This window comes from Hyaena hyaena, unplaced genomic scaffold (assembly GCF_003009895.1).
Source record: "Hyaena hyaena isolate Hyena2069 unplaced genomic scaffold, ASM300989v1 scaffold_88, whole genome shotgun sequence".
NCBI lineage: Eukaryota > Metazoa > Chordata > Mammalia > Carnivora > Hyaenidae > Hyaena > Hyaena hyaena.
In genome coordinates this window covers 1,847,690-1,875,297 of record NW_024080720.1, presented here as the reverse complement: position 1 = coordinate 1,875,297, position 27,608 = coordinate 1,847,690, and the positions used below count along the sequence as shown (strand labels likewise).

At 48.3% G+C, this 27,608-nt stretch overlaps 1 protein-coding gene across 1 annotated transcript in view; it reads left to right on the top strand.

Moving 5' to 3' along the window:
* The first annotated feature begins 1,144 nt into the window (after positions 1 to 1,144).
* GGA2 (golgi associated, gamma adaptin ear containing, ARF binding protein 2) overlaps positions 1,145 to 27,608 on the top strand; it is a 33,803-nt gene continuing 7,339 nt past the window's right edge. Inside the window, exons 1-13 of the mRNA XM_039234417.1 lie at positions 1,145 to 1,277; positions 8,902 to 8,986; positions 10,094 to 10,169; positions 11,046 to 11,144; positions 13,199 to 13,322; positions 15,433 to 15,536; positions 16,844 to 16,924; positions 17,431 to 17,568; positions 21,422 to 21,503; positions 24,794 to 24,919; positions 25,568 to 25,690; positions 26,426 to 26,454; positions 26,828 to 26,961. Coding sequence (XP_039090348.1) covers positions 1,175 to 1,277; positions 8,902 to 8,986; positions 10,094 to 10,169; positions 11,046 to 11,144; positions 13,199 to 13,322; positions 15,433 to 15,536; positions 16,844 to 16,924; positions 17,431 to 17,568; positions 21,422 to 21,503; positions 24,794 to 24,919; positions 25,568 to 25,690; positions 26,426 to 26,454; positions 26,828 to 26,961 — 1,304 coding nt within the window. The 5' untranslated portion in view covers positions 1,145 to 1,174. The remainder of the gene's footprint in view (positions 1,278 to 8,901; positions 8,987 to 10,093; positions 10,170 to 11,045; positions 11,145 to 13,198; positions 13,323 to 15,432; positions 15,537 to 16,843; positions 16,925 to 17,430; positions 17,569 to 21,421; positions 21,504 to 24,793; positions 24,920 to 25,567; positions 25,691 to 26,425; positions 26,455 to 26,827; positions 26,962 to 27,608) is intronic.

Here is a 27,608-nt window from a genome sequence, read left to right as displayed (position 1 = left end):
TCGACTTGTCGGAGGCCAAAATTAGAAAGGTTGGTGTCCTCTTTCAGAGAGGGGACAAAGCCTCACAGCTGCCTCTTATGGCTTCCAGGGTTGGCTCAGCCATTCAACAAATATTTATTGGCACTTGTGTGCCAGGTATTCTTCTAGGTACTGGGGATATAGAAGCATAGAGAGCAAAGTCTTTGCTTTTATTAGTGGGGTGAAACAGGCAATGGAGTATCAACACTTTGTGCTTGGAAGGAAAATTACGCATTGCCTTTCTTTCTGGCAGAGACCTCTTACAAGGTGGCTACTTGTAGAAAACTGATAGTAATGCAAATTATTCAGCTGGCTGGCTGGACAACCGTTACTTCTGTGGAAAAGCTGGTTTTGTGTCCATTTGTCCATGTGTTCCAACATTCTGTCATTCTGTATAAATTTACCTTTTTAAGCCTTTTTTGGTTAATATCTTATTTTTAAGTAATCTTTACCCCTAGTGTGGGGCTTGAACACACCAACCACAAAATCGACTCTCATCCTTTAGCAACTGAGCCAGCCAGACCCCCCAACCCTTTTGCTCTTTTGAATGGATTATAGCATCTGCTTGCAGCCCCTCTTTTAATTAAAGGGTTAAAATATTTAATACGTGTTCATTTCAATATTTGTGAGAATCATGACGTTTTCGGGAAAAATTATCCTTTAGCAAAATAAGCAAAGCTCTAGTACATCTATGGTGTAATGTGTGATGCAGAAAATAAGGGAGTATGGAGGAAAGCCGGCATGTCATTTCAGAGAAGGTGGCGTGGCGCAAGGCCCTGTTAGGTAAAAATGCCCCCAAACTATTTCTAGTTTATCTGAAATCAAATTTAAGTGGGCGTCCTGCGTTTCATCCGACAAGCCTACTCCATAAGGAGAGCGTGCAGGCTTCGCGAAGTTGGCTTGATGGGCTCTGACCCCATTGCTAGTCTAGAAGACTGGGCGAATGCGGCCCCGGCGGAGAGGAAGCTTCTAGGTAAAACAGAGTCCCTGGACCCTAGACCGCAGGGAGGCGGGGCCGGACCGATGGGGCGGGGCCTGAGGCCCCGCCCCATCACGTGCCAGGCCGCGTCGGCGGCCCCTGAGCGCGCCGAACGGCTGCGGCGGCGGCGGCCAGAGGGGAAGGGGCGGCAGTGGCCTGAGCAGCGGGGTTGGGGCCATGGCGGCGGCGGCAACGGTGCCTGCGGGGGCCGAGGCCGCGGCGGGGACGGAGTCGGCCGAGGGGCCCCCGGGGCCGGCAGCAGCGCTGGAGCTGTGGCTCAGTGAGTAGGGGGGCCGTCCCTCGGCGTGGGCTCAGCGCCACACGTGAGGCCCGGCTTCCTGACTCCCCAGTCCTTTCTTCGGACGCGGCGGCGGGCAGGTGGCCGTGGGGGAGGGAGCTGGGCCCGGCCGGGGTGCGGAGATCCGGCCGAGTGCCGCGCGGCGGACCCGAGTCTTGGCCCCTCCCCGCCACTGCCCACCCCCACTGTCGTCGCAGTGCATAAACCTTATAAACGTAATGGCTAGCGTTTGTTGAGCTTTTCTTTTGTGTCAAGCACTCTGCCAGAAGCAGTTCAGCCATTGTTAATCCTCATGACGACCCCAAGAGGCAGCTTCTATTATTAACCACGTTTTGGAGATGGGGACGTTTACACTGAAGGGGACTGGACTTATTCGTGCAAGCCAGGCAGCCTCCTGCGGTCTCTTTGGAGCTGGCACAGATCGCCTGCTGGCTGCTGTCGTTAACGACAAAACAAGCCCTTTATACCTTGTGCGCGTGCTTACTCTGGCTAGATGTATGTGTATGGTAAGCTTTACGACAGTCCTGGAGAGTAGGGGTTATGTCCCTGTGTTACGGTTGAGGAATTGAAATTCAAAGAGGACAGAGAATGTGCTACTTGTATTGGGCTGTGCTAGGTGCTGGAAGTCCTGGGATGCATAACACAGGGTCATTGATCACAAATTGTTTAACGGTTCCAAGCCCGCAGTAAGGGCACCTTGTCATAACTAATGCACATTGAGGGTGGAGGACCACGGTGGTAGGCGTTGGTCTGTTTATCTGGGGATTGTCACAGCAAATCCAGCATTTGAGTAGACAGTATAGGCAAGAACATCTCAAGCACAGGAAACTGCATGTGCAAAAGCTGGGGACAGGGCAGTGTGGAGCATTCTGGGAACCAGTAGTTGGTAGTGCTAGAGTGCAAAGCCTGAAGAACAAAGCCTGCAAAAGAGGCTGCAGGGCTAATTGGTGCTTGTATGCTGCAGAAAGGAGTTTATATCTTATTCTGGAGTGGGGTTGGGGTGGAGTTTTCAGCTGGAGAATCTGATCTGGTACACCTATTAAAAGCATCACCTGCAGCCATGTGGAGCCAAACTGGTTAAGGAGGAGAGTAAATAAAAAAGGTCTTTCCGTAGTGTTAGAGGCTGAAGAAAGACAAAGGCATTCGGACTGGCATGGGAATCATTAGTGGGCACAGTCTGCAGCCTTGATGCATTCAAACGGAGGCAGGAAACCAGGAGGAGTCTAGGATGGATCTCTGGGCTCAGGATAACTGGTTGGTTACAATGACTCAACTGTGAGGAGGACTTGTTTAAGAAGGAAGAGATGGTTGCATTGTGGAGTTTGAGGTGGAAGTGGCACAGCCAGAAAGAGATTCTCCAGGCAGACGGTCAGCTGCAGAGAGGGTAAGAGCTGGAGGTCAGTGTGGGAATCTTCAGTTCACTGGCAGAGAGCTTGTCCAGAGCAGAGCTTTGCAGATGGAGCGTGGAGAACCTCAGCATTTAGGAAGCAGGTGGGGAAAGCAGCCACTGGGGGGTGGGGTGGGGGGGTAGCTGGGAGGGTGGGGAGCCACAGATCTCAAAGGAAGGGCGCAGGTGGGAGGCAGCTTTGCTGCAGAAAGATGAAGGAGGGTCAGGCAGGAGCAGGGGAAACTGTGAATTTGGCAACTAAAAGGTTACTGATGAGGCATCTTTGAGTTAAGTGGTGGGGACAAACGGTTAATTAGGAGGTGGTGGAGAACACGCCTAGACTGGAGTTGCCAAAGAGAGTAGGCTGGGTGAGAGGACAGCTGTCAGCTGACCCAGTGCAGGAGATAATAGGATACATGACTGCCAGAGGAGGGGGTTCTTGAGCCCCAGACGTTTTATGCTAATATCCCAAACGGTGCTGGATCTTCTAGTTTTCCAGGTAAAGCTAGAACCTACGTTTTTATGTGAAATCTCTTGAGTTTTGAGGAGTCGGCAACCACTCTGAAATATGAAGTTTGGTGTAGGGAGAGAGTAGCTCCTGGTCACCAGCCCTTTTTTTTTTTTTTTTTTTTTTTTTTTTTTTTTTGATGGCCTCTGTGAAAGGAAGGAGGGAGGATTGCTAGAGGGAATTCAGGATTAAAGGAGATCTTACGAGGAGATCTTTAGCCTGTTGTTCCTTTGAGGAACTATCCTTAAATTCCAAGTCGAGTGCTCTAACTCCTGGCAAGGGGCTTTGAGATGCTAGGGAGGTCAGAACCCGAGCAGAAAGGGGTGCCTTGGCTTTGCAGAGAAGAAAGGCACCTTGTGAATGTTTGGGGAAGGAGATAAAGATGATTACACATGCAAATAAGTTTCAATGTCACTGCCACCATTCCCTGCTGAGTGTTGGGGGCTGTGGGGGAGCCAGGGGATCCAGGAAGGCGGTGGGGAAGTTTGGGAACTGGCTGGTAAGGGAAACAAAAGCAAGCCCACCTGTACGCTTGAGAGCAGGGTTTCTCAACCTTGACATCCAGGACCTATTGGGCTCCATAACAGCTGCGGGGGCCTGTCCTGTGCATTATAGGATGTTTAGTAGAATCTGGCCTCAATCCACTAGAGGCCAATAGCACACACCAAAACGTCCAGAAAAAAACAAAAATGTCTCCAGATACTGCCAAGTGTCCCCTCTGGGAGAGGGGCAGGATCACCTTCCCCCTTCACACCTGAGATCCTCTGAGTTTGGACCTCCGAGTGTTGATTGGACATCAAAAAGGTTTCTTCTATTTTTCGTGGTTGTATGATTCTCCACCCCTTGTAGGATCAGAGGAGGCACACTGTGGTTGAAACTAGATTTGCTGGGGACACCTGGGTAGCTCCATCGGTTGAGGTTGAGCATCCAGTTTGGGCTCAGATCATGCTTTCAGGGTTTGTGAGTTCAAGCCTCATCAGGATCTCTGCTGTCAGTGCAGAGCCCGTTTTGGATTCTCTCTCCCCATCTCTCTGCCCCTCCCCTGCTTGCAGGTGCTCTCTCTCAAAAATAAACATTAAAAAGATAAAAGTAAACCTTTAAACTAGATTTGCCAGGGTGTGGGAAGCGGGGCACAGTGGACTTGGTGCAATGGAAGGACAAGGAGGTGAGGGAGTTGATGGTATGGCTACAGGGACAGTATAGCTGCGTTCGTTCACTGAGTCTGGGCTGGATGGAGGAGGAAGTTACTTTAGGTGCAATCTGATGACTGCCACGTTCAGGTCACTGTCACATCTGGCCTCAGCAAGCAGGGCAGGGCAGCTGTGTCTCAAAGGTGGGGATAGTAGTAACTTGTCCTTGTTAGAGTTGTTAATACATGTGAAACACTTAGAATAGTGCCTGGCACGTAGCGCTAAACCTTACTGTTATTAGTGTTCTTAGTTGTGAATGGCAGAAAACTCACTCATATTGGCTTAGCAGAAAAAAAAAAGAAAAACTTTGGATCTAGAACGGGGGAGGAATAGTTCCCCAAAGGAACATCAGGAAGCTGTTACCAGAAGCTTATACTTTAGAAATACAAATAGCAGGGATGCCTGGATAGTTTGGTGAGTTAAGCATCTGACTTCATTTTGGCTCAGGTCATGCATGATCTTGAGGTTTGAGTTTGAACCCCACATTGTGCTCTGTGCTGATGGTGTGGAGCCTGCTCGAGACTCTTTTCTCTGCCTCTCCCCCACTCAGGCTTACTATCAAAGTAAGTAAGCATTTAAAAAAATACAAATAGCGGGGCACCTGGGTGGCTCAGTCAGTTGAAGCATCTTTGGCTTAGGTCACAATCTCACAGCTCACGAGTTCGAGCTGCATGGGGCCCAGAGCCTGCTGGGGATGGATTCTGTGTCTCCGCCTCTCTCCGCCCCTCCCCAGCTCACGCTCTGTCTCTCTCTCTCAAAAAACAAATAAATATTTTTAAAAGTTAAAATATAAATAGCAGCTTCTGTGCGTTTTGTAGCCCTCCACCCTCAAATTTAATTGATTTTGGTCCTTGTTCCACATGACTGCATAGATACCTGTCTCGTTTTGTTACTGAAATTCTCTCTTTATATGGGTATAAGCAGTCCTCTTAGTGGGCCTAGCTTATTGGCCAGTCCTGTGCTCTTAAAAGCAGCCCTGGGGCCCCTTGGTCTCTAGGATGGTAGCCGTAGTAGTGCTCCAGGCGCTACTTGCCATCGGTCCTTCCCCCTGGACCTAACCCCAGGTGATGTGTCCTGTCTTCCTTCCAGCCCGCCTTTTGTGCCTCTCTTAGAGACACAAATTACAATCTATTTATATGCTTCCAGCTTCTTGGAGGGCTGAACTCATTCTTTATCTTGGAGCATGACCTAGGAGATCCCTGGGGTGGGTCTTGGTACCCAAGACGCATTCAGTGTGCTTAATTGAATGACTGCTGGACTACCGGGGTCAGTCGTAGGGGTCAGTCGGTACTTCCTGAAGGATTGAATTCTAAATGTCCGTTGAAGTGATTGCTCGTTTCCCCACAGCCTCAGGGGTCACCTTACTAGCACAGGCTGCTCCAAGCACTCTAGTGGTTGGTTGGCAGCTGGTGTGAGATGATTTGCCTTCTGACTTAGTCACCCTTAGATGAGCCATTTCACTCACGGCTGGAGGGCTCAGCTGTTTCCTTAATACCTCTCACCCTGTAGCAGGCTTGAAATGGATAGGCACATTGCTTCCATTAAGCAGATAGATGATGGCAGTGTTATTTGTGCTGCCCAGGGGCCAGCTAAATAAACCCAGGGGGATGGCCCCCGGGGGGCTGTGGCAGTCATGAGAAGCAGAGAAGGGGTTCTTTGAGTTCCTCCTTGGCCATACCCTGCTTGCTCCTAGCCACTCCTTGGGGCAGATGGGTGTCTTACAAACCTGGGTCAGTGCCCTGGCCTGATCAGACCTAACTGCTGGCCGTTTTCTCTGGAGCTGCTAGAGGCCTCTGAGATAGCTTGACAGGCTGGCGTGTTTTGGGAAACCATTGTTTCAGAAATGGAATAGCCATCTCCAGGAGTCAGAAATATATCCAACCAACTGGTCACACTGTGTATAACAAAAGATGAATCATTCATGCATTCATTCATTCAATAGATCTTTGTGCCAATTACTATTCTAGGTGCTAGAGGGTGTGAAGAGGAATGAGACCCATCTTCCTGCTGTAGGGAGCTGATAACTTAATGGTGAGAAAACCAAAGAAACTAGTTTCCAGAGAGGCCTTGTGTCTGTCAAGAAACTAAGTTTACAATGAGAAATGTTTGGGCCCTGGCTTGGGCCAGACCTGGGACTGAAGTTCCCTTCCTGTTGTTTCCTAGTTTTTGTGGCTGGGTAGGTTTCTTTACCTATAAAATGGTGAGATGATGGTGGTGCTCTCCCTTCTGAGGATTTGAGGGAAGGGAGGCTTAGAAAACACTCAGCCTGGTGTATAACATATAGTAATTAAGGGTTTGGAACATGACAACTTCAAAGAAGTGTTTTCTTCCTTTCTTTGGAAAAGCTGATGCCTAACTCTTCACTTGGTGGCGGGGGAGGGGGTGCAGGAGGAGGAAGGCTAGATTCTGTTGATCTTGGCCTCTGGGTCCAGTTGCATGTTGAGGTCTGAATGCCTGGAGGCATCAACCTTGACCTTGTAGTGAACTAAAACTTCAAGAAGCTTAAATAGGGCAGAATTATTTTAGATGAGTCAGACCTCCTTAATCAGAATCTCTCTCTGAGAGTCACTGCTTTAAATAATTTATTTCACAAGTAATTATTTGTACCTTTGAGTTAGGCATTGTACTGAGCACTGCAGAGAATATATGGTTTTTGCCTTTTAGAGTCTCTTTTTTTAATGTTTATTTATTTTGGGAGAGAGACTTCAAGTGGGAGAGGGGCAGTAGGAGAGACAATCCCAAGCAGGTTCTATGCTGTGAGCATGGAGCCCAACATGGGGCTTGATACCGTGACCATGAGACCATGACCTGAGCCAAAATCAAGACTCGGACACTCAGCCAACTGAACTACCCAGGCGCCCAGAATAGGATTTTCGAGATACAGAGTAGAGAAAGAGCTTTGAAGAGGAACAGGTAAGGGAATGTAGGCATTGCCAGCCAGAATGGAGTTGGCTTTTTGAGTCTCACTGTTAAGGTGGACAGACACATGACTTCTACATGACAGAAGTGTAACTATAGTCAGGAAAGGTTAAACTCTGCTTAATCTTTAGTAATTGGAAGGGAGGAGAATTTTGGGGTCTGGAGCAGTGGGAGGAGGTTTTGGGAGAAGGTGGAAAGTCAGATGGGCCTTGAAGAATGGGGTAGGATTTTGATGAGAGGAGAAGACTTTCAGGCAAAAGGAATAATATCAGAAATAGGACCTAGGATCAGCTTATTGTAGAGCTTGAAAGAGCTTCTCAGTCAGGATCAGGAAGGTATTTCCCTGGACAGGTGGGTAGGCCCCAAGGAGCTGGACAGGAAGGGGTCTGGGTGGTGGTTAGAAAAGCCTAGGACAGGGGCGCCTGGGTGGCTTAGTTGGTTGAGTGTCCGACTTTCGCTTAGGTCATGATCTCACGGTTCGTGGGTTCGGGCCCCGCTTCGGGCTCTGTGCTGACTGCCAGCTCAGAGCCTGGAGCCTTTTTCAGAGTCTGTGTCTCCCTCTCTCTCTGACCCTCCTCTGCTCACGCTGTCTCTCTCTCTCTCCTAGAAATAAATAAAACATTTAAAAAAAAAAAAAAAAGAAAAGAAAAGCCTAGGACAGAGGCCTCTCAGCAGTTCCTTTGTGAGAGAGAGCCTGGTTTAGTCTGGGGTGGGACGTGCAGGATGGAAGCCTTCCTGGGCGGCTGGATGGGAATGTGAGGCGGCAGCGGGGGGGCGGGGGGGGGGAGGAGACGAAGCTGCTGTCATCCAGCACCAGGAAGGTCAAAGATTGCCCCTCCCCTCGGTGGAGCATGGTCTTAAGTTAGGCCTTCCTGTCACTTTTGCAGGTGTCTCTGGCTGTACCCCTGTGCCTTCAACGCTTAGTGTCCTCAGATTTCATCCAAATACTAATGTTCAGTGCAGGGGACCCTAGCATGATTGGATCTGGGGTCCCTGGGAATGTGTAAGTTTATGGAAAGGAACAGCATTTTAGAGTGAAAGTGAGGAGTTCCTTTTATTAGACCACACAAGCCACTGATACCTAGAGAAGCCTCTTAACGTAGGACGCCTAGAAAGGATTTCAGTAAGCTGACGGTTAGATTGAAGGGGATTGTTTTGGAGGAGATGGCGGGATGACCGAGTGGAGCCACCTAGAGTCTTGTGGCATGTTCTAACCTTCCGTCACACAGTTCAGAAACTTACAAGTAGCCTCCCAGAGTCTGCCCATGCTCACCCTCGTTGCAGGGCCAAAGTGGGGAAGTCCTGACGGCAGGCATGAAGGAGGCACACACAGGCCAACCCCTGCCCCGGAAGTAGAGTCTCTTGCAGGACAAGAGGTCACGTGTTCATTCATTCAGCAGATCTTCACCACAGTCTCATCATGTGCCACATGCTGTGCCTGATGGTGGCCAAGTAGCACAGCCAAGATCCTTTCCCTTCAGCTCTCTGCCTGCGGGTCCTGATCCCCTTGAGGAGTGATATTACAGTCCTTGGCTGTCACTTTAATTGCGGGGGGTGGGGGGTGATGCTTATTTTTATTCTTTATTTTTATTTCTTTGACAGATAAAGCCACAGACCCAAGCATGTCAGAACAGGATTGGTCAGCTATCCAGAATTTCTGTGACCAGGTGAACACTGATCCCAACGGGTAAGGTGACTTTCACACACACATGCACACACGACCCTGGAGATACCTCAGACTAAGTGCATGCTTTTTTTTCTTGGGTCTCTTTTACCTAAGAAAAAAAAAGTAAGGCTCTCTTTCTTTTTTTTTCCCCCCCACGATCTGAGAACATTTTTTCCAAAATAGCAGAGTTATGTTTTTTGTTTGTTTGTTTTAAATGGAATAGTCCACTTGTAATTGGCAATTATTTTTTAAAAATTTTAGTGTTAGAAGACACTGCTCTTAAGGAGACCTCTAAATGTTACGGGTAGAATCTAGCAAGGTTATGTAGCAGTGCAAAAAAGATCAGTGTGTTCTCCGCAATTTAAATGCCATGTTTCTTAAGAATAAGCTGGAAAAGGGTAAGATTTTGTTGGTTTCTGTTTCCAGAGCATCTGGACAGGAACTGAAGAATCAAATCAGTCATCGGATGTTTAATCTACATGTTGCTGAATATTCAGCATTTGAAAATGAGTGACAAGTTTGGTCACACTTTCTGCTCTAGTGTTTACTGAGCATTTGTCGTTGGACATATGGGGTCTGTACTGCTCGTGACCTGCTTACACGTGGGTCTGGCCCTGAGTGCTCAGCTTGGAGCTTTAGGGGCGGGTTGGCTGTGGGCAAGATGAGGTCCTCCTATGGACAGGAGGAGGACGTCAGGTGCTGTCACTGCAAGAAGGGTGGGTAAAGGGTTGGTCTCCCTCAGAGGCACGTGGGTGGGCTGGGTGCCAGTCACTCCACCTCTGCTCTGGGACCCCTGCTGCTGGAAGAGAGGTGACCGACTGGACATACTCAGCCAGTACCACTTGGTTTCTTCCTCTCTGCCCACAGCCCAGGTCTCTCTGTTTTCCTTTATCTTACTTTATAAAAAAATTTTTTTTTAATGTTTATTTTTAAGAGAGAGACAGTGTGTGAACAGGGGATGGGCAGAGAGAGGGAGACATAGAATCCAAAGCAGGCTCCAGGCTCCATGCTGTCAGCACAGAATCTGATGCAGGGCTCGAACTCCTCAACCGTGGTATCGTAACCTGAGCTGAAGTTGGACGCTTAACTGACTGAAGCACCCAGGCGCCCCTCTCTGTTTTCCTTTAGCCCCACCCATGCACCCTGGCTCCTGGCCCACAAGATCCAGTCTCCACAAGAGAAAGAAGCTCTTTATGCCCTAACGGTGAGTTTGGCTTGCCCCTTAGCAGAAGCTTTCCTGTTGTGACGCTGGAGAGTGCTGGACCCTGGTCGCATTTCAGTGTGGTGGAGAGCGTCTCATAGGGAGTTCGGGGCTCGGTTTGCTGCATCTGAGGTCTGTTTCTAGAAAGCAGTATTGAGCCCACTGTGTGGGGAGGAAGAGAAGGTTTTATTTCCTTTTATCTTCCTGAGACCAGGGCTGGCAAGTTCAAGTGCCACATGTACCAGGGCCTGACAGGTCACATAAATGAGTGAGCTGTGGGGTGAGGACGGAAGCACTAGTGAGCACAAGCCCAGTGTAAAGAGGGCAGCCATAGCGCAGGATGGGGGGAGTCTGGGCCCAGAGCTGCTAGAACTTTGTTTTCCAAGAGAAGTCAGAAATTCAGATTTTTATATGAATCCTCTGAATTTATCCATGTTTGTGACTAATTTGGAACGTTAAACAGTAGTGTGGAGCAAAGAAAATAAGTGCAGGCCCCTTTTGCCATGCTGAAGTGAGGGGAGCCGCAAAGCCAGCAAGCAGCGTCCAGCTGAACAGCCCTTGGGCTTCGCATGTCAGATTCCTGCATCTTAGGAGGTGATTCTCTAGCCAGTTTCACCTGCCCAAAGGGTCTCCTTCAAAGGTGGGGTGGCCTCAGGATACGTGTCACCGAGCTTCCTCCTGGGCACAGACATGATGGTTACAGCGAGGTCAGACAGACAGGATTTTTCTCTTAGTCTGAAAATGTCACCCTTCCTCAAACTCTAGTGTCTTTGTAGTGTTGCGGAAGCACCAGCCATGGTTCCAGCGAATGCTCTTCCAGGTTGAGCTGTGGCCCGAAGCCTGTGGTTTTCCCTTCTCACGGGGGTGCTGTCTGTGCAGGTGCTGGAGATGTGTGTGAACCACTGTGGGGAGAAATTCCACAACGAGGTGGCCAAATTCCGCTTCCTCAATGAGCTGATCAAAGTGTTGTCCCCGAAGGTGAGCGCCCCGGACTTGGCCCTGCCCCCTGCACTGTCCCCACCACCGGCCTTCCTTTCCCCTCCTGCCCCCCTTGTTGGTTCAGAGGTAGCTCTGCTCACAACGGAGCCTCAGCCTGTCTCTGGTTTGCGACAGAGCCGAGAGGGGATGTCCTGCACCTGAATGCGTTCCTCGTTATTGGCTCGGAGCCTTCAAGGGAGCTTCGCAGGTGTAATCTGAAATCAGCCTCTGCACGGAGGGCAGGGAGAGTGAGAGAGGCCACTCCAGGGTGGTAGGTGGCGGGGTTAATAGGCAGAGGGAGCGTACGTATCGGGCTTGTCCTGGGTAGCCTCAAGGTGAGTAGATCTCCACACCCAGCACGTCTGAAAAGTTTACGTAGAAGTCTTAAGGGGTTCAATCGGGTGTCCTGTGTAAGTGGCATCCACACCACATCACCATCTCACGGCTGTGTCCATATTCCTAGGATAGCGGAGCAGCTGAGAGACCTGAGATTGCCCAAGGGCAGCTCACAGGTCAGCTGGTGGTCACATCTTTTTTGATGGCCTTTCCCAACACGCTCCAGGGTCTAGGATGCTGGTTGTGTTCATCACCTGAGCTCTGCCATTGATTGTCCCTTTAAAGATGGCCTTGTGATGGGTGGCTTGGAGGGGTGAGGAACTCAAGCTTGAGGACAGATTTTTTTTTTTAATTTATTTATTTTAAGTTTGTTTATTTTGAGAGGGAGAACAAACATGAGTGGGGGAGGAGCAGAGGGAGAGAGAATCCGGAACAGGCTCCATGCCTAGTGTGGAGCCCGACACAGGGTTCGATCCCATGAATGTGAGATCATGACCTGGGCTGAAATCAAGAGTCAGACTTTCAGCCAGTTGAGCCACCTAGGCACTCCTTGAGGACAGGCTTTTTTTTTTTTTTCTTTTATGGCAATGGCAAGCGATACCAGGTGTGGCTTTAAGTTTTATGTCCCTTCCTGCCTGTTCTTGGCACCTTTTCTTTTGGCCACTGTCTTAGCAACACTTCTTGGGTACCTGACATGGATGGAGCCCTCCCCTGCTACTTTCCAGCAATTCTCTGATACCAACTGTGTGTCCTACAATTTAATTCATTTCAGGTCTGCCACTAGTTATTACCCCACCTGTGAAGGGCTTAGTCCTATCTAGACTGCGCTGCCTACTTCACATAGCAGATGGGGTTTCAGGTGTCCCCAAGCTACTTCCTCTGCTCTCTGGCCAACTGCAGATTTGGGGGTTCCCCTGGCACCTTCCACTAAGTTTCATAATTCACTAAAAAGTTTCACAAAAGATAGGAAAGCATTGTTCTTGTTATTACCCATTTGTTATAAAGGATGCAGATGGAAGAGCTGCATGGACCAGGGTCTTGTGGGAAATGGGGAGCAGAGCTTTCCCACCAGCCTCCCAGTACATCACGTGTTTTAACCAGGAAGCTCTCCAGACCTCGTTTCAGAGATTGTATCTGGAGTTATGTAGGCATTTTGATTAAATCACTGGCTATGATTTACCTCCAGCTCCCTTCCCTCCCAGGGTGTGGGCTAGGGCTGAAATTTCCAACCCTCTCATCACATGGTAGGTTTTCTAAAGTGGTCAATCTCTCCCTTGAAACTAAGTGCCCACCATGAATGGTTAACATACACTGAGGTGTGGTCCAAGGGGGCACGTTGTGAATAAGAAAAGATATTCTTGTACATCAGGAAATGCCAGGGGTTGTTGAAACTGCCAGCAACTAGGGACAAAGACCAAGTACAGTCTTTTAATATTTCATACTTGCTTCATTCAGAAAAATGAGTGTCCCCAGTGGCTCTAACCTAGACCAGTATATGGTGGGCTCAGTTTTAGCAGTGCTGGAGGGTGACTCCTTAAAACCCAGGAGGCACCCTGGGGCCGAGTGCCTGGGAGTTTGGCCTCTGTTGCCTCACCTCTCAACCAGCCATGGACAGCTCACTTCCCTGGATGTCAGCGGCTACCTCCTTAGTGGTAGTGTGTGCTGGCTGGTCTGCTCAATCCTTTCCAGTGCTGTAATTCTTTCCTTCTTATTTTCAGTACCTAGGATCCTGGACCACTGAGAAAGTTAAAGGAAGAGTCATTGAAATACTCTTTAGTTGGACAGTCTGGTTTCCAGAGGATATCAAGATCCGAGATGCTTACCAGATGCTGAAGAAACAAGGTCAGACTCTATTGCTCACATTGCATTTCCTCTTCACAGAAGTATTCTTGGATTTTTGTGTGTGAGAACTGGACATTTTGTATAGGACTAGGGACTGAGACAAATAGGTTGTTATTGGTTTTAAGATTTTTACATAATGTCTACACCCAACATGGGGGCTTGAACTCATAACCCCAAGGTCAAGAGTCGTGTGCTATACTAACTGAGTCACCCAGGCACCCTATAAATAAATTTTGATCCCTGGCAATGGGCAGGGATTCCTTCTTGTGGGCAGGAGTTGAGCTAGGTTTGAGACTGTTGTTGCCATAGTTACTCTACCAGATTTTAAGTTCCTACGGTGTTAGCTTGTATTTAGTGTGGGAGCTGATTTGCTAGAGTTTTCCTCTGTATCTGCTCCATCCAAGCATTAGGTCTTCCTTTTTGCTCTGCACCTCAGAGAGGGTCTTATTCCAGATACTTTCCTGACAGCCGACTGCTGTTACTTGTTACCCAGTGCCGGTGAGCCTGGTGGGGGTCTGCACTGTCATTCTCCGTTCATTCTAAGCCCCCGTCTTCAGTGGACACTGTGTCCCTGGGTCCCAGTAGGACCTGGTGGTGATCCTGCCCTTCCCCAGGGCCACAGGGTTTTCTTTTCTGTTCCTCTGCTGCAGTAGGTTTTCAGCACTGCTCTAAAGGACTACAGGGCTTGCTGTCCTTCCCCAGCAGTTGAAGAATCTAGAAGGAGAGAGAAGGATTTAGGTGGGATGTCAGAACTTTCCCATTATCTTTCCAGGGGTGCCCGGTGGAGAAGAGCCTGGTCCTTTTGTGTTGTGCTCCTCAGAGGTGGTGTTCTCTTGCTGGCTCATGCCAGCCCGTAAACCATTTAGAAACCATTTGATCTAGGGGCGCCTGGGTGGCTTAGTCGGTTAAGCGTCCGACTTTCTCTTAGGTCATGATCTCTCGGTTCGTGGGTTCGAGCCCCGCGTCGGGCTCTGTGCTGACTGCCAGCTCAGAGCCTGGAGCCTGTTTCAGTCTGTGACTCCCTCTCTCTCTGACCTTCCCCTGCTCACGCTGTCTCTCTCTCTCCTAGAAATAAATTAAAAAAAAAAAAAAAAAAAAGAAACCATTTGATCTGAATTACTCGCATTGGTGTTGCCTTCCCATCTTTCCTCAGATTCCAGGATGTTTGTTGCCTTGCGATCTCCACTCTGGTGGATTCAAGAAAGGGGTAGATTTGTGGCTTGTCCAGGGTCGTGCTGGTCAGTGTTGGAGGAGCAATTCATGCCTTTCTGTGTCCTGTGCAGAAGCTGGGAGTCTATAGGGCTCTGTAGAGGAGGGAACCTGGATTCAGAATGGACCGTTTTTTCCTATTACATGTACTCACTGTTATTTATCTACTTATTTGTTTATTTATTTAAGGTTTATTTTTTTAACATTTATTTATTTTTGAGAGAGAGAAAGAGAGAGAGCACAAGTGGGGAGGGACAGAGAGAGAGTGAGACACAGAATCTGAAGCAGGCTCCTAGCTGTCAGCACAGACCCCAATATGGGGTTTGAACTTAAGAGCCGTGAGATCATGACCTGAGCTGAAGTCTGATACTTAACTGACTCGGCCACCCAAGTGCCCCAGAGTTTATTTATTTTGAGATTGAGAGAGAGAGAACGCAAGTGGGAGAGGGGCAGAGAGAGAGGATGTGGGGCTTAACCTTACGAACTGTGAGCTCATGACGAGCTGAAATCCAGAGTCGGATGCTTAACCCATTGAGCCACCCAGGCGCCCCTGTACTCACTGTTTTTAGAAGTATCATGTATCCTACAGTAATTTCTGGGCCCTGGGAGGTTACGTACCTGCATACAGCGATCAGTATTTTTTATAGCATGAAGCCCACGGCCCACTAGCCCTAGAGTCTGGCTCTGTTCTCAGTTGGCTCTGATGCCCCTGACTTTGTGCTTGTTCCTTGCAGTCTCCTGTGGGAGGATGTAGAGCCTTGGTCATACTCTGAGTGTATCCCTTTGAGGTCATTGACAGTGTTTTCCAAGTGGGACATCAGGAACTGGGGGTTTCTGGACTTTATGTGAAGTCAGTGGGTACCCACACTCATATTGTAACTTCATGAATTGCATGTTTTAGGGATCGTAAAGCAAGACCCTAAACTACCAGTGGATAAAATTTTGCCTCCACCTTCTCCCTGGCCCAAGAGCTCTATCTTTGATGCTGATGAAGAAAAGTCCAAGGTAAGGAGCCTCTCCCTGGCCTTGGTGGCTGACCTGAAATCTGATCAGATCCCTTCCTTTAGAGATTCTCCTGAAGTGTCTCCTGGAATGTGCTCTGATCTCTGAACCAAAGTGTGGGAGAACGTGAGGAGGTGCATTAGTGAGTTCTCTCTGGAGCAGGCTCTTAGAATAAGGTTGCATACGGTCTGGATGTTTTCTTCATGGATTGGCCAAATCATAAATACCACGTTCTACGTACCCTCCACCTTATCTGTGCAAGTGTTCCCGAGGGAAACAAGGTACAGAAGGATAACCCAGGTAGACAGTGTGGATGGTCAGTCGTATCCATATATGTGTGGTATTAGGGGAAGATGGTGGAAAGAATTGGTTGTATGTTGGGTCAACTCTTTTCTCTTTAGCGCCAGTAAGCCTGATCCCATCCATTTTCCTTCTGCCACTGCCTCCCATAATTGTTGCTCCTCAGACATCAGTAAGGACAGGGACAAAGACTGCCTCTGAATGGAGAGAGGGCTCTGGAGCACTGGTGGTGCGTTTGGTCATTACTGTTCTCGGTCACACGCAAGGTCTGGGAAATGTAGTAGCAGGAAAGCTCCAGACCATGTGTGAGTCTGTAGTACGCTCTGCCTTCTCACTGCACCCCTCAGCTGTACCCTTCCCTTGGACTTAGATGTTCAGTGACCATGGGGTCAGAACAAGCAGGGCCCGGTCCTGGGCTGCCTTTCTCTCTGGCTCCTCTCCTACTGATGCCTTCCACTTGCAGAAGTGGGGGGAAGATGAGGGATGGCGCAGACTTTGGAGAAGGAATCCTCTGTCACCTTAGGCAAGCTGCTTATACACTCTGGGGTTCAGTATAGCCATCTTTAGTGCCCTCAGGGATGACTGAGTGACTCCCACGTCCGTGGTGTTCTGCTGGGCATGGGGAGTAACATGAACAAGATCACCGAGGTCTGTCACATCTTAGAATACATGGCCCAGGACAGCCTGAGTACTAGTGATATTTGGGGCCAGATCATTTTCTTACTGGGGGCTATCCTGTTCACTGTAGGAAGTTGATAGAATCCTGGCCTCTACCCACTGGATGCATTTCCAGATTTTGCCACACATCTCCTGGGGGATATAATCCTCCAGGTTTGTGCCCCATTGAAAACCTGTGGTCTGTGGGAATAGTCCTAATCCCAAGTGACATGGTGTCATTGTGAGCACAAGTAAAAGCTGTTGTCCCTGTTCTCTTGTTGCTGCCGCTACTAGTCTGGGCCGTTTGACACAGAGGGAAGTGGTTTCACCTGCTCTTCTCGTTCATTCCTCAGCTTCTAACGAGGCTTCTAAAGAGCAATCACCCTGAGGATCTTCAGGCTGCAAACAGGCTGATCAAGAATTTGGTCAAGGAGGTGGGCATCTTTCTACTGGGTTCTGCAGAACCAGCATTTGACACACATGTGCATGTACTTGAGGGCATGGGTGCTCAGTTGCCCAGGAAAAAGGATGGGCTCTGGGTCCAAAACTGGGGCACAGCCACGAGCTCCCTGAAGGGTAAGATGGTGACTGGAAGCAGAAACCATGCAGTGAACTTCCCAAGTACTTTTGTCCAGGGGCCCAAAGCATTTCATAGACCCCGGTTTCTGTCCCAGTGACAGAAAGTCTATTTGGGAATCTGTTTTTCAGAGGGAGTGAGGCTGGTGGAAAAAGCCGTAGATTGCCCAGGCCCCGGACTGCATTGCCTTTCACAGGAATTCTGGGCCCACTGAGTTCTCTTCACCCACTCAGGGGACACTCTGCCCACTCACTGTGTGAGCGACTTGCCTGAGCTCGCCAGCACAGCTCCTCTTTTCCGTCCCGTGTTCAGGCCTTATCCAGGGCTTCTGCTCCCTCACTGCCACCCTCTCTCTCCCAAAAGGAACAAGAGAAATCAGAGAAGGTGTCCAGGAGAGTCAGTGCCGTGGAGGAGGTCCGGAGTCACGTCAAGGTGCTACAGGAGATGCTGAGCATGTACCGCAGACCGGGGCAGGCCCCCCCAGACCAGGAGGCCTTGCAGGTAAGTGAATTCAAATATAACAGAGTGTCATCGACATACTAGAAATTGCACATATTTAAATCGTGTGACGTGTGTTGACATATGAATATCCATGAAAGCATCACAGTCAGGATAGTAAACATGTCCCTCACGCCACCACCCCCACCCCCAAACTTCCTCTGCCCCTTGGTAATCCCTCTCCTCCTTTCCTCCCTGTCTCCCTATCCCCAGGCAGCCACTGGCTTGCCTTCTGTTCGGATTAATTTATATTTCCTAGACTTTTGTATGAATGGAACGATACAGTTTTTCTGTTTTTTTCTTTCTCTTTCTCTTTCACTTCCTCTCTCCCGGCTTCTCGACTCTTGGCATAATTGAGATCCATACATGGCATGTGTATCAATAGCTTGCTTTTTATTGCTGAGCGGCCTTACATTGTATGCATGTATTACAATATGTATATCCATCTGTTGGTGGCTCCTTGGATTGTTTCCAGCTTTGGGTGACTATGAATTAAGCTGCTATAAACAGTGGTTTTTAGTTGTGTACAGGATTCTGCATAAACATATATTTTCCTTTCTCTTGGGTACATGCCCAGGTGTGGGATTGCTGGGTCATATGCTAAGTATATAGTTAACTTTGGAAAATAGTTGGCCAGTTTCTTAAAAAGTGGCTGTACCATTTTGTGTTCCTAACAGCATTTCTTGAGAGTTGCAGTTTCCCCACGTCCTACACATCTTGAGGTTCTATTTTTTTATAACACCTTAATTGAGAATTTACATATCTTAAAAGCAGCCATCAACAGTAACCAGATTTTAATCAGCCCTAAAAGAAACCTGGTACCCAAAGCAGTCACTCTCCACCCCTACGGCGTTCTTCGCCCCCCCCCCCCCCCCCCCCCCCCCCCCCCCCCCCCCCCCCCCCCCCCCCCCCCCCCCCCCCCCAGCTCCTGGCATCCTCTCATCTGCTCTGTGTCTGTAGATTTGCCTATTGGGACATTTCATGTAAATTGAATCCTACGGAATGTGGTCTTCTGAGTCTGGCTGCTTTCACTTAATGTTTTGGAGGTTTATCCATCTTGTAGGATGTATCAAAACTTTATTCCTTTTTATGGCTGAATAACATTCCATCGTATGCCTAGCTCACGTTTTGTTTTTCCGTTCATCAGTTGAGCATTCGGGTTTCCACTCTGGCTATGACAAAGAATGCTATGAACATTTGTATACAAGTTTTTTTGTAAAATGTAAGCTTTTAATTGTCTTGAGTATATATATCTAGGACTGGAATTGCTGGATCATATGGTGGTTCTGTTTAACTTTCTGAGCTGTTGCCAAACTGTTTGCTAAAGCATTGTATCAGTTTTCCATATCCTGCCAACACCTGTTATTGTCTTTTAAAAAATTTTTTTTAACGTTTTTATTTATTTTATTTATTGAGAGACAGAGCATGAGCATGGGAGGGGCAGGCAGAGGGAGAGACACAGAATCTGAAGGTGGCTTCAGGCTCTGAGCTGTTAGCACAGAGCCCAACGCGGGGCTCGAACTCATAAAACATGAGATGATGATCTGAGCTGAAGTTGGACACTTAACCAACTGAGCCACCTAGGCGCCCCTTGTTATTGTCTGTCTTTTTGATAATAGCTATCCTAGTGGGTGTAAAGTGGTACCTCATTGTGGTTTAGAAATGTATTTCCCTGATGGTTTAAGTTGAGCTTCCTTTCCTGTGTGTGGTGGTGACCTATGTGTCATCTTGTCTGGAGAAATGCTGTTCATATCCATTGCCCAGTTTTTTTTGTTTAACTATTGTTTTTTATTTGTTTGTTTGAGGGACAGAGACAGAGTGCGAGCAAGGGAGAGGCAGAAAGAGAAGGAGACACAGAATCCAAAGCAGGCTCCAGGCTCTGAGCTGTCAGTACAGAGCCTGATGCGGGGCTCGAACTCACAAACTGCAAGATCATGACCTGAGCTAAAGTCAGACGCTTAACCGACTGAGCCCCCCAGGTGCCCCTGCCTAGTTTTTAATGGGGTTGTCTCTTTATTTTTGAGTTATGAGTAGTCTTCATATATCCTGGGTACCAGTCTTTTGTCACACAGTTTTCTCCCATTAGATGGGTTGTCTTTTCACTGTCTTGACAGTGTCTTTTGAAGCAAAAGTTTTTAATCTTGAAGTTTGATTCATCTGGTATTTTTGTTGTTGTTGTTGCTGATGCTTTTGGTGTCCTGAGTCACTGCAGCCTGGTGAAGACAGATGGCGGTAGTACTGAAATGCTGTCTGAGGCCGCCACTCTTAATCTGTCCTTGGAGCTCTGCTTTCTCCTGCCTTCTGCCAGTTACATTTGTCTTCTCTCTTTGTATTCCAGCTTTTTATGCCGCCCTGCCCAGGAGCGACAGTCTTCACATGGCTCCTTCGTTTCCCTGTCCTTCCATTTCACAGGGTTTGCAGAAACAAGCTAGTATCTTCCCTAACTCCTAATTCCAAATTCCTGAGAGAAGCCTCTTTGTCCAGCATGGCTCCTGTATCTACCCCTGGTCAATCCGCTACATCTAGGATTGTGTGGAATTCCAGAGAGGGTCGCGCTGGCCTTCTGTGGCTGGAGGGGATGGTCCTCACAGGGTTAGTGGACTCAGGCCAGGCAGACACTCCAAAGCCAGTCCCCCATGGTGAGTTTGCTACCCCCAGGTGGGAATGCAGGGTGATAACCAGCTAGGAGACAGCAGAGACTTGGCAGGAAACAAGTGGCCTGGAAGTGTTGGCAAGTGGCTTCCTAATCCTGAGCCTGAATCAGGCTGGTCTGTCTACCACCTGAGATCGTGCTGGCACACCGCCCTTCTCCCCACAAGGGGCTTCCTTCTCTAAAACATAAAGCCAGTTGGAGCAGAGCCCGATGTGGGCTTCTGTCTAGGTAGGTAGCGCTCAAGAACAAAGTAGGAGGAAGGGGCTCTGTTCTGCTTCGTCTCCCACACTCTTCTCTCAGATGCATCCTTTGACCAGCCGGGGTGGGGAACACTACCGTCAGGGAGGACTGGTGGGTTCATTGAGCTCCCTTGCAAGGAGGGAAGCCTCCCACGTGCAGAGGCTACGTGTCCTCCTCAAGACATAGTATGTGCGGGGTGCAGTTGTCCAGAGCACTCTCCCTGGGGGGAGGAGCATGAACTTTCCCAGACGTCCTGGTGGGGGATAAGGTTTAGCTTTGGGAGAGCCTGCAGTGGGAGCCCAGGGGTGGTGTCGGAGAGGGAAGTTGGATGGGGAGTTTGGATGTTAGTTGTTTTTTTTTTAATGTTTTATTTATTTCTGAGAGAGAGATAGCATGAGCAGGGGAGGGTCAGCAAGAGAGGGAAACACAGAATCTGAAACAGGCTCCAGGCTCTGAGCTAGCTGTCAGCACAGAGCCCAATGCGGGATTCGAACCCACAAACGTGAGATCATAATCTGAGCCAAAGTTGGACGCTTAGCCGACTGAGCCACCCAGGCGCCCCTGGATGTTAGTTTTATTTTTTTTTTTTTTTTTTTTCCTGGATGTTAGTTTTAAAAGAGGGTAGTCGCAGAGGGGTTCCGTGTGGGGTCACCCCATTGTTAAAGCTCTTCTGGGGGCACAGGGAAAGGAGCTTGGAGAAGAGATAGTGCCATATGCCCTCAGAACGTGGTTTCTTTTCTGAGGTCTTCTTTCACCTTTTTAACTAGATTACAAATTCGTGTAACCGTAGCCCAAACTGTTTCTGACACTGTAGCAGCCATGTCACTTCAAACCTGCAGTCATGCATTTGGGACAGCCTAAGAATGCTGCAGCCCCAGACTCTGCTTTGTGCTTATGGGAGGCCCCTAGGGCCTTGCCGTGGGTCCTTGGTGTGTGCGGTGAAACCACGCTCTGTTCACTCAGGTCGTGTACGAACGGTGTGAAAAGCTGCGGCCCACCCTCTTCCGGCTGGCGAGCGACACCACGGATGACGACGACGCACTCGGTAACGCGGTTCTGTTTCTCTAGGCACAGACGGTGTGCCAGAGGCAGAACAGACTTGCTCCTCCCTGCGGGGTGGAGGGGTGCCAGAAACAAGACAGAAAGGACTTTAGGTTTTGTGGCGCTTGGGCTTTGGAAGGACGTGTCCTGTGTTGGCTTCGAACTGATTTCTGGGACTGTCTAGGCCTCGCAAGCAACCGTCAGCAGGCCTGAAAGCATAGAAAGAGGTGGAAACGTGCCGTGTAGGTTGGGATGAGGGAGATGCTGGAAGGAAGGCTGAGGTCCACAGAAGTCTGAGAAACAGCGGCACCTCGAAGGTGTCACCGATCTGGATTGGTGGGTTGGGTAGCCAGCCTAAACGAGGCAGGCTGGCGAGGAATGGAAGCGGTAACAGAGACAGTGGAGAATTTCAGTACCTGTGCAAAGGTGTAGAAACATCTTCCACTTTTTATCATGGAAAATTTCAGAACATAAAAGGAAATAGAATAAATCCTATGTGCTTTTGGCATTGTTAACAATTACCAGCTCGTGGCCCATCTTATTTTATCTTGTTCGTGTGTACTGCTCTCTCCCTGCCCCAACCCTATTCTTTTTGAAGCAAATTCCAAACATTTTAAGGTAATCAAATATTCAGCATTCAGATTTCCCTTGGCATTTCTCTCTCCAACCATCTCTTCTAACCACCCCCTGCCTTTTTTGTTCTAAATTTTTTTGTTAACGTTTGTATAGTTTTGGGGGCAGGGGCAGAGAGAGAGGGAGACAGAGAATCCGAAGCAGGCTTCACACCATCAGAGCAAAGCCCAACCAGGGACTCAAACTCACTTTTGAACTGTGGGATCATGACCTGAGCTGAAGTCAGACACTCAACTGACTGAGCCACCCAGGTGCCCCTTGTTTGTTCTAAATCAGATTCAGAAAAGCCATGCTTTGTAATTGGTGGTATTTCTATAGTCTTTTTTTTTTTTTTTTTTAGAAATTATGCTTTTTAATTTTATTTATTTTTTTATAATTTTTTAATGTTTTATTTATTTCTGAGAGAGAGAGAGAGAGACAGCATCAGCAGGGGAGGGTCAGAGAGAGAGGGAGACACAGAATTGGAAACAGGCTCCAGGCTCTGAGCTGGCTATCAGCATGGAGCCCAATGTGGGGCTCGAACCCACGAACTGCGAGATCATGACCTGAGCAGTCCACCCAGGCACCCCTAAGTTTTTTAACTAAAAAAAAATTTAATGTTAGCTTTGAGACAGAGAGAGCATGAGTCGGGGAAGAGGAGAGAGAGAGAGAGTCCGTCCAAAGCAGGCTCCAGGCTCAGAGCTGCCAGCACAGGGCCCATCACAGGTCTTGAATCCAGAAAAGTGAGACCATGACCTAAACTGAAGTCAGATGTTTAACCAATTGAGCCACCCCGGGCACCCCTCTTTAGTCTTTTTTTTTTTTTTTTTTTAACGGACAGCTCCTCCATTCTTTGTCTCTTTCTTATTTCTTACATGAAGAATTGTCCTTTAACTTATAGAATTTCTCTGGGCCTCAGTTTTTGATGGCGTTCTCCATGAATGAAACCAAGAGTCAGCCACTTAACTGAGCCACCCAGATGCCTAAATTCTCTATATATTTTTTTAACATTTTATTTATTTCTGAGAGAGAGAGGCAGCATGAGCAGGGGAGGGTCAGAGAGAGAGGGAGATACAGAATCCGAAGCAGGCTTCAGGATCTGAGCTGGATGTCAGCACAGAGCCCGACATGGGGCTCAGACCCATGAACTGTGAGATCATGACTTGAGCTGAAGTTGGATGCTTAACTGACTGAACCACCCAGGTGTCCCCACCCCGATATTTTTAATAAATTAGATGGGGGTTTGATTAGATACAGGTTCAGTTGGAGGGGCTGGGGAGCATGAACACTCCATGGGTAGTTTTCAAGAGGTTTTTGGTTATCTCCTTTTGATTATTGTCTAAACCCAACATTTTCTCTGATTACAGTGAACTCAGAGACAATCAAATTTAAATTTTTAAACAACTTGCACATGCCAAATAAAATTTGCCAGGCGAATTTAGCTCCGTGTTGTTAGTTTGCAGCCCCTGTCCACGGTTAAGAAAAATGGCAGGAAATAGTTGGTCACTCACGTGGGAAGCAATCTAGCACTGTGGCCCGAAGCATTACACGTAGCCCCGGCCCCACCGCCAGCTCGCTCGCTCTCTCTCTCTCTCTCTCTCTCAGGAGACACTGTTTTGTAGGTAGACTGAAATGCTGATGAGTTTTTTAAATCCAGTGCATACTTTATACTTATGTTTCAGTTTGTATGCCAAGTTCACATCAGTAATACTTGATTGCTATTTAGATTCTATGAAATTTATAGGTGCAAATGTAGATTCACATGCCAGTTTGTTCCCTACAACACTTAAAAGCTTCCCAGTAACTGAATAAAGTACCAAAAAAAACTCTTAATATTTGCATCCACATGGACAAAACCATTTCAATGTTTAATTTTAATTAAAATTAAAGTTTTAAGGTGCCTGGGTGACTCAGTCGGTTAAGCACCTGACTTTTTTTTTAATTTTTAAAAAAAATTTTTAATGTTTATTTTTGGGAAATCACATGCGTGAGTGGGGAAGGGGCAGGGAGAAGAAGACAGAGGCTCCAAAGCAGGCTCCATGCTGACAGCAAAGAGTCTGATGTGGGGCTTGAATTCATGAACTGTGAGATCATGACCCGAACCAAAGTGGGACACTCACTGGTTGAGCTACCCAGGTGTCCAAAGTATCTGACTCTTGGTTTGGGCTGAGGTCATGATCTTACGAACTGTGAGATCAAGCCCCACGTTGGGCTCTGCGCCAACAGTGCAGAGCCTGCTTGAGATTCTCTCTCCACCTCTCTGCTGTTCCCCTGCACATATGCATGTGTGTTTGCTCTCCCAAAATAAAGAAATAAACTTAAAAAAGTAAAGTTTTATTTCATATACCACTCAGTGCTCATCACCAAAAAAAAACAGAAAAAAAATTAAAGTTTTAATTCCTTAGTTGAAGGAACCATGTTTCAAATGCTGGCAGTTATGTGGATGGTACTGGGAAAGGAGGTGAAGAAATTTAGTTCTTCCTGCATGTTGAGAACTAGAAGTGCTGGGGTTCAGAGACCGAGCACCTGGGTCTTTTGGGGTCTGACACAGGGTCTGGAGGCAGGAGGCAAGGCTGTACTGAACCTGGTGGAGCCACGGGGTGGCTGCTTTGTGGACTGGCTTAAAAAAGACGGAGATTGTTGGTAACTAAACCAGGGGGGCTCTCCTCTTTTCTCCTCCAGCGGAGATTCTCCAGGCAAATGACCTCCTCACCCAGGGAGTTCTGCTGTACAAACAGGTGATGGAGGGCCGTGTCATCTTTGGGAACACAGTGACCAGCTCGGTGGGAGATGTACCTGTCTCCACAGGTATGTGCAAGGCAGCCCCTCCTTGCTTTCTGCCTTGACATCCTGCTGATCCTCAGAATATTCTGGGTTTATGGTATAGAAATGACAGGCCTTGCCCTTTTTTCCCTTTCCTTTGAGAGTTGGTTTTACATAGCCAGCCCCTGCCACCACAGAAGCCGATAGCTACACCACGCCCAGGTCATGGACGCTTACTTACAGGGGCCAGAGACCAAAATAATCATCTTCTTCAGTGGTCCCTAGCAGGCTAGGCTAGCTGCATCAGAGTCTCTGGGATACTGGCTGAAATGCAGATTCTTAGGTCCCCAAGCTTGGACCCGCTGAATCAGGCCTGCTTAGAGCTCAGCCTGGGAGTGGGGAGGGGATGTTTTCGTCAAGCACTCCAGTGATGCTGATGGTCTTTGGTCAGAAGGGCTGCTGGCCAGGGTGAATGGACCATCTGCGGAGGACACTGACCGCTGGGGGTAGGAAGGCAGTCCTCGGCTGCCTCCTATCCCACATGCCAGCTCAGGCTGTACATGAAGCCATTCGGCCGGGGGTGCATTGAGTGGGATGACGTGATGTCTTTTGATCGGGAGGAGTCCCGTGGGAAGCTGACGGGTGTTAATTGGAGACTTTGCCCATTCTGATGTTTCCCTAACTGTTCTGTAGTCTTTCAGCACCCAGCAGGCTGCGTGAAGAACCGCCCTCTGATCGACTTGGAGGTGGACAGTGGATCTGAGCAGGCGGGAACTGTGACACCGTCTTTGCTTCACCAGGACCTGGCAGCCTTAGGTGAGGGTGGGTGTTTAGGGGGAGCAGGCACAGAGAGTGGTCCTGACTCCTGGGGAGAGCCAGTCAACTCATCCTCCTTGGGGAGAATATGCCCATTTTAGAGGGAATTGGGTATACAGTGCGCCCCCTCCCCCCACTTTTTATCCGTGGTTCCAGTCTCCGTGGTCCGGAAGCAGATGATCCTCCCCCTGATAACATGGTCAGGAGGTCAGTCATAGCCTAGCGCTACATCACATGCCTACGTCATTCCCCTCACTTCATCTCATCATGTAGGCATTTTATCATCTCCCATCACAAGAAGAGGAAGGGTGAGTACAGTATAATAAGTTTTGAGAGAGAGACCATATGCACATAACTCTTACTACAGCATATTTTTATTTTGTTTCATTATCTCTCACTGTGTTTAATTTATAAATTAAACTGATTTGTAGGTATGTTTGTGTGGCGGAAAAACATGATGTATATGGGGATTGGTACTCTCCACCTTTTCAGACGTCCACCAGGGCTCTTAGAACGTATCCCTAAAGGGGTAAGGCAGGGACTACTATCCTGGGAAGTTCAGACAGGTCATCTTTGCTACTAGTCTCAGATTTGCCAGGAATGAATTAGATGATTTGGGGTAATCTGCTTTGCCTAGGCTTTTCTAAATGTTTTAGAAAAGGTGAACATGACTTTAGTCTCCAGCTGCTGTCCGGTAGAGTTGCTCATGTGCATCTTTCTGTTTCTTCCTTACAGGACTCAGTGATGTTCCAGTTGCTGACAAGGTAAGGCATCTCTTCCTAGCGGCTGGAGGGGAAGTCCCTAAACCTATCTTCATGAGGGCAGCGCTGCCTGGGCATGGGGGAAGGGGCTACAGCATAGCCTAGGGGCGATCGTGGACCTAGAGGTCCAAAGCCTCGTCCTCACCTAAACTGTCTGGCTTGGACCCCCAAAGAGACACGTTTTCCCGTCTCCTTATACTCCTACTCTCTTCAGCACCATCCAGGCTCCTGTTTACTGAAAGCCTGATCAGAAGTCATATGTTCTCTTGCCCTTCCTTTCTCCTGCCCCAGGACATGTAGTAAACCTGTGTCATGGGCACCATGGTTCATGATCATTCATACTCTGGCCTTATTTTAGCCATTCCTGGTTTGACAGGTTGCCGGTCAGAATTGCTGTGAGGAAAAGAGGAATCCCCCTGCCAGCACACTGCCGGGTGGTGGTGTTCAGAGCCCTTCTGCAGAAAGGAACTTGCTGGATCTCCTCTCCCCACAGCCATGTCCAGGGCCTCTGTGAGTCTTGTGGGCAAGGACAATAGAAGAGTGGCTCCCGTGTGCACTTCATGTTTCTTCCACGGGGCCGGGTCAGAGGGCAGGGTTAGCGTGCCAGAATACAGGGGTGACACTTGAGGACGCCCAGGGCCCTCTCTCCCTGGAAGGGCTTCTTCCTTTCTGCCAAATGTTCAGCACGAACATTTCCCCTTGTCCTTGACTCCCCATCCTAGTCTGAGGAGAAGATGTGCTTTGGTCAGGATCTCTGAAAAAGGGATTGGTTTAAGGAGTAGCAGCAGTAGATGATGTTTATGATGTTTTTGGCGTTTATTGGCTTCTCCCCCCACCACTCCCGCACCATTACAATGTAATTTGAAGTTGAGCAAAATTTGATCACTAGGCAAATAGATAAAATAGAAAGTCGCCAAAAACACTCCCTAAAGACAATATCGAATGCTCCTTTTTTGCTTTTCTCTCTATGCATATAGTAATGCAGTATGTCATTTTTACACAAATGGGGTCATAATTTACAAAGTGTACTTCAGTGTGGTTTTTTTCATATCACATTTTTGATACATGTCCATGTCAACTTAAATAAATTTGTCTCATTCTTTTTTTAAAATTTTTTTTAATGTTTTTTTTATTTTTGAGAGAGAGATTGAGACAGC